We start from the raw sequence: 12,070 nt of genomic DNA, 5'->3' as shown, positions 1-12,070 counted from the left end.
AGAACGCAGGGACAATGCATGCGAGCGCCGGCTCTTCACAATGCAGCAGGTGAGCTGCCAGCCGCTGCCTAATTGGTGAAACAGGCACCCTGCTGTCCTCTCAGTCCGCGCTTCTTTAGGGAATGAATGATGCTTAATCTCCCTCCTCTACCTCTATCCTCTCCCTCCCCCGTTCTCTTTCTCTCTCTGTCTCTTTCTGTTTTCCTCTGTCTCCCTCTTTCTTTCTCTCCTTTTCTTTTCCTCGTTTTCTGGCACTCTCTCCCACTTTCTCAGTCCGTACCTCTTTCCCTGTCTCTTTTTTCTCTCTTTTTACCCTCTCACTTTCTCCCTCTCTATCTCTCTTTTGGCGCGTTGTCTGTGTTGGGTCTTACGCTCCATGACTGTTGTTGTTGTTGTTGTTGTTGTTGTTGTTGTTGTTGTTGTTGTTGTTGTTGTTGTTGTTGTTGTTGTTGTTGTTGTTGTTGTTGTTGTTGTTGAGTGGGTGAATGGGCCTGAGTGGGAGCCTTTAACATGATGGAGCACAGATGGGGGAGCCGCGGAGGAAGCCTCCAGTGTCGCAGAGACAGTCGCCCATTTCACGGCGTTTAGCGCGCGTCTGGAGAACACAGCCGATCGCGCCGCTCGGCACGGGAGGGGATTAGCTAAATCAGCTGTCATGAAGCCGAGACAGAGAGACAGAGAGAGAGAGAGGGAGAGAGGGAGAGAGAGAGAGGGAGAGAGAGAGAGACTGTACCTCATAGTCCTCCTCTGTATGGGTGGAGGGTATGGGACTGCCTAGTCCTCTTGCTCTCCACCACAACTGAGTCAAATACACATGCCTGAGGACAAGACAGGACATGCTTAAACACACACGCACACTAGAATCCTCTTTTACATACACAGACAGACTCACACAAGGACCCATATTCAAAAACATACCTCTACACACACTTACTCAAACTCACAAATGCACATCTCACCACACACACAGGCATACAAATGCACATTCACTGACAACACACACACACACACACACACACACAGAGGAGACACTACACTCTCAGTCGCTCTTGTTGCCAAGGAGACGGATGTAATCCAGGTGCAGGTCCTCCTCCTCCTCCTTGTCTCTCCTCCGTCTGCCCTGATTTGCTCATCGAACGACCACGACCACTGATGCTCCAGCTTCTGCGGGTGGAGGTGGGGATGGGGTGGGGTGGGGGTTGGCATTGACGGAGGTGGAGGGGATGTGACAATGTTCCTTGGGCAGCGCCAGATGGGAATGGCGCGGCAGATGGCGCGGCCGCGCTTGTGGCTCCCAGCGTGGGGCGAAATCTGGGCCGGCAGGGGTCATCTCCGCGGAGGTGGAATGCGAACGGTGGCCTGGTGGGACTGGTAGTGGAGGCAGACACTCGGGGGCTTGTGTGTGATGGGGGGGGAGCGCACCACCCCGCTAATAGGGGCTCCCGCAGGACACTGGCGCTCTGGAATATTACACGCGGCGGGGAGCGCACTGCCCGCACACAATGCATGCACACGCATGCCCAGTTTGGTACACGGCAGACACCGATTTACATGCACACACGCGCACACACACACACACACACACACACACACACACACACACACACACGCACACACACACACGCACACGCACACGCACACGCACACACACACTCACACACACACACACGCACACACACACACACACACACACACACGCACACACACACACACACACACACACACACACACGCACACACACACCTATGCACCTACATGCTGACACTTTAATTTAAGTGCACGCAGACACACATTAACTTATATTCTCTCTCTCTCTCTCTCTCTCTCTCTCTCTCTCTCTCTCTCTCTCACACACACACACACACACACACACACACACACACACACACACACACACACATACACACGTTCGTCTTAAGCACACAGACAAGCAGACATACTCCCACAGGCGGATTTGCACACTTATATATCTGCCAGAAAATATAGTCAGATTGCGTACTGTAGTTCTGCATTGAGATGGCATTGTTAACTCCTCTCATTAACGTCTGTGTTATCAAACGAGCCTCACACTGAGCCTCCCGTTGACTGGCCATGCCTGCGCGGTAGCGTGCGGTAGCGTGCGGACCGTCAGAGGACTCGTCACCACGCACCGCCGCTTTATCTGTCGCGCTGCGCCCATATTCCACATCTCATTTGACAGCCGAGATCAAAGCACAGAAGTATTGAATTTCACGGCCTGTTTGAGATGCCTGTTTTTCATTTTTTGGTGGTGGTGGTTGGGGTATGTGTGTGTTGGGGGGTGGGGCGGGGGGGGGGGGGGCTGGGGGGGTTGGTAAGCTGAAGTAATGTTTCTGTGGGCTTCTGATGGAGAGCCGACAGCTTAATTAGGTGGGGTGGCTCCTTTGATCTAAAAATAAAGTGCCCACAGTGCCTTCGGAGTACGCAAGTTAAAGAGGTTCCACTGTCTTCATAAGGTGCTTGACTGATCTTGAGGAGGAAATATTAACTGGGTACTGAGGAGATAGCAGTATGCTAATCTCTTCTTCTCCTAGCCTTTCACCTTTGATTTCCTGACAGAGCTACACGTGTTTGGGCGGGTGGTGGATGCCAAGGAGCCTCTCCAGTAGTACTCTGTCTGTGTTGCCTTTTCTAAATATGTTTATTTTTATCCCGTCCATCAAACACAACAAAAACAACATTAAAATATCCAATGCTACAGTAATATTGCTGGCAAGAGAAACCTAAGGCTATGTGTAAGCTTCCTCACAAAAGTCACGCTGACGTTCTTTTTACTTGTGGTAGCAGTAAAAACAGAGATTGAAGGGAGCCAAATGGGAGCCGCTGTACTTATGTCAGATGTGAATGATGACGGCTGTCAGGCTGTCAGATATGGGCACTGCTGTTAAATACTATTCTGCTTCTCTGCATGCGAGTACACCGGGCATGGCAAATCTAAGTTAATACAGTTTGACTATAGGTCTGGACCAGGCCCTGTGCACTACATCTGAATCGTCTATTTCTGACTCTGCTGCACATGGAGGAATGAACTGATCCAGTAGTGCATCATATTCTTATGACCACTTCTTCCCTGGGCGTGTTTGCCTCTGGAGGCTTCCATCAATCATTAGCTCACTTTATTAGTCTGATGCTGGGATTTGTAAGACCATTTCACATGTTCAGCGTTTGATGGTGTCCAATTGGGTCAGTTGCCTCTAGATTGGATGGAATGTCAACAGCAGATTTTATTTCCATTTTACAGTAACAACATTTGAATTTAGCTAATCTCTCTCCCTCCCCCTGTCTCTCTCTGTCTCTCTCTCTCTCTCTCTCTCTCTCTCTCTCTCTCTCTCTCTCTCTCTCTCTTTCCCTCTCTCTGTTTTTACCCCATCTCTATTTCCCTTTCTATGTGTATCCCACAGAGCATAGGAAAAGGTTCCCTCTGGTCTATCGACCCTGAGTACCGGCACAACCTCATCCAGGCGCTGAAGAAGACGCCGTACCACCCTTACTCTCCGCGCCTCTCCTCCAGCACGCCCCCCACGTCCCCACCGACCTCCCCGCAGGCGTATCACAGGTAATGGCCCTCCATCATCCCCGCTGCTCCACTCATTTATCCCTCCCTTTCATCTCTCTCTCTCTCTCTCTCTCCTCACCCCCTTCCATTCATCCCTTCTGCTCACATCCCCTTCCATTCACGCTTCATGCTGAGTGCTGCGGTGCCTCCTCCTCTCCTCCATCCACCTCTCCCTCTCTCTCTCTCCCTCTCTCTCTCTCTCCCTTTCTCCCTCTCCCTCTCTCTCTCTCTCCCTCTCTCTCTCTCCCTCTCTCCCTCTCTCTCTCTCTCTCTCTCCCTCTCTCTCTCTCTCCCTTTCTCCCTCTCCCTCTCTCTCTCTCTCCCTCTCTCCCTCTCCCTCTCTCCCTCTCCCTCTCTCTCTCTCTCCCTCTCTCTCTCTCTCTCTCTCTCTCCCTCTCTCCCTCTCTCTCTCTCTCTCTCTCTCTCGCTTGCTCCCTTTTTGCCTCTTCTCTATTCTCACTCCACTGGCCACTAGAATTACTTTGTTATTATAATTCTGTTCCTCACGTCCACTTGTGTCTTAGTTGTGTCGGGGGGGATTTGTGTGGCAGACATGTCACTGGCTGGCAACGTACATATCCAAATATGTCCCCCTACAGCCTTCATGCTGCATAGTTATTCCCCCCACCATCACCCCCAACCCCCTCTCCACTGCCACCCACCCCCACCCACCTTTAGCTGTGAGGTCAGTATAGAAGTGGCAGGAGAGAGTGTCACTTTCAACAATAAAGAACAAGGAGGTGGAACAAATGTGTGAGAGTCTCTCTGAGGACCCTGTGTGGCACAGGGAGACTTTAAGTACACATCTAATCTCCTTATCGTGTTGTTTATGCGTGAAGAAAGTGATTATGACTCCTTCAGATCCCTCTGCAGGTGGCAAGCACGATGCCTGTGATGTGGAGAAACACATTCGTCTGCAAGATGGTATTGTTGCTTTTTTGTATTCGTTCCTGCATGCAGCGAGACACTTCTGGTGTCTTAAACAAACATGTTTTTTCCGACTGGCTCTCCTCTGCTCTGCACGTGCGCACAGGAATCTCAAGGTGCACGTGTGATTGAATGCACAAGCGAGTAATCAGTCGTAAATGAGCAGCATGGTGGATTCAGCTGATTAGATGAAGGAGGCGGGGGGGGGGGTCGGGGGGTGCGCGGGGTGGGGGGGGGGTGTGGGGGGAGGGAAAAGTCATCAAAGGAGTCTGGGTATCCGGTCAGTCTCTCGCTCTGCATTCCTCTACTTCCCATCGGCAGCTGCCGCGGTTGCTCCGGAGGTTGGCAGGGGGATTGGCGGCGGCGGGTAGGGGCGTGAGGGAGGACGGTGTAGTGAGGAGGGTTGCCGGGTTGCCGGGTAACATTCTGCTGCGTGCCTGCCCTACACAAGCCGTTAATCGTCGGGGGTTGCCATGGCGACCGGAACGCCTCCATGGCAACACATGGGCAGAGACAGGTGCAGTGGTACCACAAAGCCATTTGTCTGGTGAGCGAGAGGGAGAAAAAAAAACAAGAAAGGAGAAAAGACTGGCACTTAGCGCAAGGAAATGCTTTATCGCCCCTAGCAACGCCTGCCCTCCACCTCCCCCACATGGACACGGAGAAGTGAACCTCCTTTCATATCATCACTTTGTTATTAATTGATACTTCATAATAACCATTCCCCATCCACTGTGTCTTGGCTCAGAAGGATTTGTTAAGTTGGATTTGTTAAGGGGACCATGTGAGGGCCATTAACCTAATGTTTTTCCTCATCGCTCACAACAACAGCAAAAAAAAGAGACATAAAAATAAAAAAAAAGACACATAAAAATAAAAAAAAAGAGTGGCATAATTCAGTTCATCCATAAAAGCTGCCGGAGGGAGCATGCGTGTGCAGGCTTTCTCCTCTCTCATTACGGGAAACGAGTCAAATTCAGGCTGCGCCGTGCACCTGCCTGAAGCACTGATGTGTTCCAAATTCAGTTTTCATGTACCAGCTGACCCTCTAATTCATTAGGGCCCAGTGAGCTGCAAAGCACTAATCTGGATTTGATGCTCTTTGACTCAGTTCACTGTAAATTCCAGCCCCCTCGCTCTGATGGGAGATGAAGTAGAGGAGAGGAGTAGAGAGGTAGATTAGAGCGTCAGGAAACAGAGTGAAAGGGTAGAGTGGTGACAGACTCATCTGGGTGGAGGGGAGTAGAGGGTAAATGTAGTAGCAGTCAGGTGGTAGGTGCTAGGGCATAATGTATAGAAGTGCTAGGGCATAATGTAGTATAGAAGTGCTAGGGCATAATGTAGTAAAGAAGTGCTAGGGCATAATGTATAGAAGTGCTAGGGCATAATGTAGTAAAGAAGTGCTAGGGCATAATGTAGTATAGAAGTGCTAGGGCATAATGTAGTATAGAAGTGCTAGGGCATAATGTATAGAAGTGCTAGGGCATAATGTGGTATAGAAGTGCTAGGGCATAATGTAGTATAGAAGTGCTAGGGCATAATGTAGTATAGAAGTGCTAGGGCATAATGTATAGAAGTGCTAGGGCATAATGTATAGAAGTGCTAGGGCATAATGTAGTAAAGAAGTGCTAGGGCATAATGTATAGAAGTGTTAGGGCATAATGTAGTAAAGAAGTGCTAGGGCATAATGTAGTATAGAAGTGCTAGGGCATAATGTAGTATAGAAGTGCTAGGGCATAATGTATAGAAGTGCTAGGGCATAATGTAGTATAGAAGTGCTAGGGCATAATGTAGTATAGAAGTGCTAGGGCATAATGTAGTAAAGAAGTGCTAGGGCATAATGTAGTATAGAAGTGCTAGGGCATAATGTATAGAAGTGCTAGGGCATAATGTAGTATAGAAGTGCTAGGGCATAATGTAGTATAGAAGTGCTAGGGCATAATGTAGTAAAGAAGTGCTAGGGCATAATGTAGTATAGAAGTGCTAGGGCATAATGTATAGAAGTGCTAGGGCATAATGTAGTAAAGAAGTACTAGGGCATATTGTAGTATAGAAGTGCTAGGACATAATGTATAGAAGTGCTAGGGCATAATGTAGTAAAGAAGTGCTAGGGCATAATGTAGTAAAGAAGTGCTAGGGCATAATGTATAGAAGTGCTAGGGCATAATGTAGTATAGAAGTGCTAGGGCATAATGTAGTATAGAAGTGCTAGGACATAATGTATAGAAGTGCTAGGGCATAATGTATAGAAGTGCTGGGGCATAATGTATAAAAGTGCTGGGGCATAATATATAGAAGTGCTAGGGCATAATGTATAGAAGTGCTAGGGCATAATGTATAAAAGTGCTGGGGCATAATATATAGAAGTGCTAGGGCATAATGTAGTAAAGAAGTGCTAGGGCATAATGCCAGTAGAGCTGTTAAGGCGCCATCCTTAAATTATTAGACTGGATGGAAATTCCGCTCATATTAATTTGTCTGTCTAGACTAGAATGTGGTGGAAAAGCTCCGAGAAGCTGGTGTTTGTGGACTGTCCTGACTCTGTGAATGGGATGTGTGAGGAAAAACTGAGGCACTCTTCCCCACTTTTCCAACCAATCATCAGCATTGAGTCAGGAGCTGTATTGGGTTAGGTGTTGACTTCAAATATCAACAACACCAGAATGGAGGACTGCACCTCTACTAATGTTTGGAGGTGAGGGTAGCTAAGGAGGTGTAAAAGTGTAGCCTAATGGTAGGCTAGCACTGACGTAGTAGTAAGGTGGGGTGGGGTAATAACAGGGTGGTTGCATTGAGCTTCAGTCAAGCAGGTATTTAAGGAAGTGGGGAATGTTATTAGCATAGAAGAAGTAGCACCCATTGAGGGCTATCTTTAAATATATGTTTACATATATGGTTGTTTTGACACTGTTTGCCTTTGTCAAGTGTTTCCATTAGCTGTAGCTGTAGTGGAGGAAAGGAGTGTGTGTAAGGGTCCTGTCGTGTTTTGTTTTCCCTGTTTAGTGTTTTCCTTCATGTCTGCTCCTCTTGTTTACTTCCTGTGTCCTGTTCCATGTGTTTCTTTGTTTGTTTTGCCATGTGTTTCTGTTCCCTGTGCCTGTCCGCCCCTCACCTGATCTGCGTTAGTCTGTTAATTATGGTTTCCACCTGTCTTGTTTTACCTTGTTCATTGTCCACCTGTGCCCTGTTACCCCTGTGTATTTAAACCCTCTGTCTCCCCTCAGTCTTGGTCGGTTATTAGTCTATGTTTAAAATAAAGATTCTTGCAACTCTGAAGATTGCCTTGCCGTACTTTGCCCTACGTTTGGGTCAAGCCCTTGCAAGTGTGTGTGTGTGTGTGTGTGTGTGTGTGTGTGTGTGTGTGTGTGTGTGTGTGTGCGCGTGTGCGCGTACCGCGTGCGTGCGTGCGTGCGTGCTGTTAAGTAGTCATATAGGCATACGCTCTTGCAAGGATCACTTCACCCCCAGACAGCAGCGATGTGGGGAAAAAATGGTACCAGTGGTGTCTCTCTCCAGTGCGATGTAATGACTATAATCAGTGATCACGGTGGACGGAATGCCCACACCGCACTGGCCTGCCAAATGCCAGCGTTGGCTTCTCTCAGTGGCTCTCTGGGGGTAAATTTGCCACTTGAGCAGATGATTGGCCGCCTGTCTCTCCCTTCCTCCGCTCATCCATCCCCTTATCTCTTCATTTCTCTTCATCTCTCTTCATCCCCTTCTTTTATTTGCCCCTCTCTCCACACCCCCCCCTGTCTCCACATCCTCTCTAATGACCTCATAAATTGATGAATGGCAGTGATTTCCCGCTGGTCTGATATGGGGTGTTGAAAGAGAAAAAAAAAAACACATCATGGTTTTTTTGTATTTTCATAAGCTGATAAAAGAAAAGTGGATAATGGTTTTGATTTTTTTTTGTATTCTCATAAGCTGAAATAGACAAAGAGCAGAAAAATGCCATTTATCATAAACAATGAATATCATAGTTTTATTGTTATCTTCTGTAATGAGACGGGTCTCCGTTCTGGACCAGATTTGGCCCTGGTATACCTGCTGCTGCCGGGTAGTAATCTAAGAGTGTTTTTATCTCTCTCTCTCTCTCTCTTCTTTCTCTTTTGTATCTCTCCCTCTCCCCCAGTACGCCTCTGTGGTCTGGGAGTCCACTCTTCAGGAAGAATGGAGGAGTTTTGCTGCAAGGTACGGTGCCTCTGGCCGTTTCCACTTGTACGCCTGCTTTGTTATGCGAATAAATCTGCCCAGCTCCTTGAGAACAAAAACTGCCAAATTTAGGCAACTCGCTCCACGATATGACAGAGAGTGAATGTTTGAAATTCAAAATGAGTGACCACAATCAGAATAGCCATTTCTCTCTCTTGGCAGTATTCCGGTTTCATTTTTTTTTTGTGCCACTTCTAACACTCCCCCATCCCCCCCACCAAACACACACACACACACACAAACATACACATACACACCAATTCCACTCTTTTTAGATAACTCTGCGCGTCTCCCAGGATTTCTTTCAGTCCCTGGTGGCTTCGCAGGCAGTTTAAATGGACATTCAATCCAAATCAGAGTGCTCTCGGAGCAAACAGTGGAAGGCAGCAGAGACGTTAAATGGAGGGAAATGGATACATTAGCCGTCTGAAGTGCATCCTCTTTCAGGTTCCTTCGCTCCTGATAATGGAATAATGGGCCTGAGAGCCGCCGAGGAGAGTGTGTCTAAAACGTGGCCGGCTCTCTCTCACTCTCCCTCTGTGGGGTCGGCTGCTTTGACCGATATGTCTGGCTCTGCTGACTAGAGGGCTGGCTCGCTTGTTGACTGGAGGATGCTTGGAGGGCACTCCTGACTGGTGTTGGGGTGTGTGTTGGTTGGGGGGGGGGGGTCATCAGGCTGTGAGGGGTTAGCTTCATCCAGTTAGCATCGGCTATTTTGGTATGGAGACATTTGTTTTCCATTGGCTGCACAAGTGTGGCCAATCAGTGTCGGGGTTTGGTTACTGTGGTCATCATGGGACATTTGCTGGTCAAATGATTGGCACTTCATGGTTTTGATGCCAGCACTGAGCTTTCTAGGCTGAAGTAGCTAGCATAGCATATGGCCCATTGAAAAGAGTGGGAGTTGGAATCCATCACTAGCTTCAGGTCTGTATAATACCTCCAGGCTCTCAACAGTACACTGACGTGGGAAGATCTGCCTCGCTTTGATTTGCTCGGACTAGCTTTGGTCATGGGGAAGGAGGTGGAGGATGCCTCCCTTTTTCCATTTTCACTTCCTCCCTCTGTCCCTCTCTTTTTGCCTTTCTCCCTCTCTCTACACTGTCTCTTTCTTTCTCTCAGTTTTCCTGTCTCACTATACAGTACATCTCTTTCTCTCACTTTCTTTCACTGGCTCCCTTTCTTTGCCTTTTTTCTCACTCACTATCTCTCCATATCGTTTTCCCTTTGCCTCTCTTTCTACCTCTCTCTTTCACGCACACTTTTGTGTACCTCTCCTTCTCCCTCTTTCTTTCTCTCTCTCTCACACACACATCTCCAGCAGAACTCATCAAGCCATTTCAGATGCAGAGAGGCTTCATCCCTCAAACAAACTCCAGAGACTTCCTCCTCCCTGCCTGCCTGCCCTTTCTTACCAGCCAAACCGCTTTGAAGTTAGGCTAGCAAAAATGTCTTTTTATTTTCCCCACGGAAAGCCCCAGGATGTGACACACACACACACACACACCAACACACACACACACACACACACACACACACACACACACACACACACACACACACACACACACACACACACACACACACCAACACACACCAACACACACACAAATACATGCCTGCACCCCGTGCCTCTCTGCACACTTGATAGTGTGTTCTGTGTGGTTGTGTAAGCCCGACGCTCCCTGTGCCATGTGGAATCGCTTAGTAATCTCTGCAGAGAAATGAAGTGAAGACTGATTACACACGTCCTTGTCTGGACAGAGCTGAAGGGAAGACAAGACCCAACAGTGAACGCACAAACACACAGCACACTGAACCCCCCCCCCCCCCCGAAGCACACACACACACACACACACACTGTTCTAAGGAATCTATGACACATCCCTGCCCTGTCTACACAGCGCTAACTCTTTTCCCTGTGTACAAACTCAGAAGTGCATATGTAGAGGACGGGATATGAGGTTGTCCTTGAAGTGTGTACTGAGTAATGGGCAGCGGGGAGTACCTGTGCTTGTAGCCAGCTGCTATGTGTCCAGGAGGCACACTCACACATATAGACACAGGGCCGTGTCCAGGAGGCACACTCACACATATAGACTCAGGGCCGTGGTGGCCACGGTGGACGGGGAGTGGGTTGTTGTGTTATGCAGGGCCATGTCGAACGCGGCCTGGAATTTCCTGTCGGGCGCGCGGGGCTGATGCATGATCTACCTCTCTGTGGCATGCGGAATGGGGGAGAGCGGTTGCTGCGGCAACGGCCGGCCAGGCTTCAGGAAGGGTTGAAGAGGAGGGGTGTGTGTGGGGGTGGGGTGGGTCTGTGTGTGTGTGTGTGTGTGTGTGTGTATGTATGGTGGGGGTTGAAGTAACCTGGTAGAGTCACACTATGAACTGCTGAGAGAAAGATGGGACTTTTCTGTGGTTTGTCATTCTTGTAAAATGCTTCTGCTTTACTGACAGATATACACAGCCGTGATGATGTCACTGTGCAGTCATCTTAGCCTTAGTCATCTAAGATCATCTAAAGAGATATAAACTACACCAAACTGCATTACTGCTATTTATAGTTGCCTGTAGAAACCTCTAATGTTAACTGTTAGCATCTTCCAAACCAGAATGCACTACTATTACGAAGTGTGATACAGTAGCTCTATGAGTTGGCTATTTAGTAAGTCCTATCTTATTTATTTGGGTCATTCCTAACTGCATGTTCATTTCTCTCCAGTTCCACAGAGGGTGATCCAAAATGGCTCCCGTGTGTCGAGCCAGGGCGTGTTTCCAGTGATCCGACCTCTTCACATCAGCCCTGTAGGGAGCAGAACCTCAGCTATGAGGTGAGCAGGAGCGGCCTAATAGCACACACAGACACACACACACACACACGCACACACACACACACACACACACACACACACACACACACGGAAACATATCAATTCATATCAATTCATATCATACATAATATCATACAGAAACACCCCCCAACTGACACATAAGTCTTAGATGAATAGAAAAGCCATGAGTCTCCACCTCAGACAGCAGACTGTGATGGTTTAGCAGACATAAACCATCACAGTCTCGCTGTGCTGCAGAACCCCCCCATCCTGCCCCTCTCCCAATCATGGGGCGAGGTGGGGTGGAACTCCCATCCTGCCCCTCTCCCAATCATGGGGCGAGGTGGGGTAGAACTCCCATCCTGCCCCTCTCCCAATCATGGGGCGAGGTGGGGTGGAGCTCAGTTTCCATCATGAAAGAAACATACTGCATGTCTCCTGACCGTCCGGAATGTTTAATGGAACTGAGTGCACAACTCAGACCTGGCCCTCAGGAGATGATGGGGGGGGGGGTGTG

At 48.6% G+C, this 12,070-nt stretch overlaps 1 protein-coding gene across 4 annotated transcripts in view; it reads left to right on the top strand.

Annotated features, from left to right (window-relative positions):
- ches1 (checkpoint suppressor 1) overlaps positions 1-12,070 on the top strand; it is a 45,114-nt gene that overhangs the window by 29,057 nt on the left and 3,987 nt on the right. For all 4 annotated transcript variants that reach the window (XM_076273386.1, XM_076273385.1, XM_076273384.1 and 1 more), the window contains 3 exons: positions 3,420-3,574; positions 8,640-8,698; positions 11,445-11,553. In XM_076273386.1, the coding sequence (XP_076129501.1) occupies positions 3,420-3,574; positions 8,640-8,698; positions 11,445-11,553 (323 nt within the window). The remainder of the gene's footprint in view (positions 1-3,419; positions 3,575-8,639; positions 8,699-11,444; positions 11,554-12,070) is intronic.

Source organism: Alosa pseudoharengus, unplaced genomic scaffold (assembly GCF_046254945.1).
Source record: "Alosa pseudoharengus isolate Yale_2024_CS ecotype anadromous, Long Island Sound unplaced genomic scaffold, YU_APseudo_1.1 YU_APseudo_1.1_scf_7, whole genome shotgun sequence".
Taxonomy (NCBI): domain Eukaryota; kingdom Metazoa; phylum Chordata; class Actinopteri; order Clupeiformes; family Clupeidae; genus Alosa; species Alosa pseudoharengus.
Note: the sequence above shows the minus strand (reverse complement) of the source record. Positions and strands in the feature narration are given on the sequence as shown.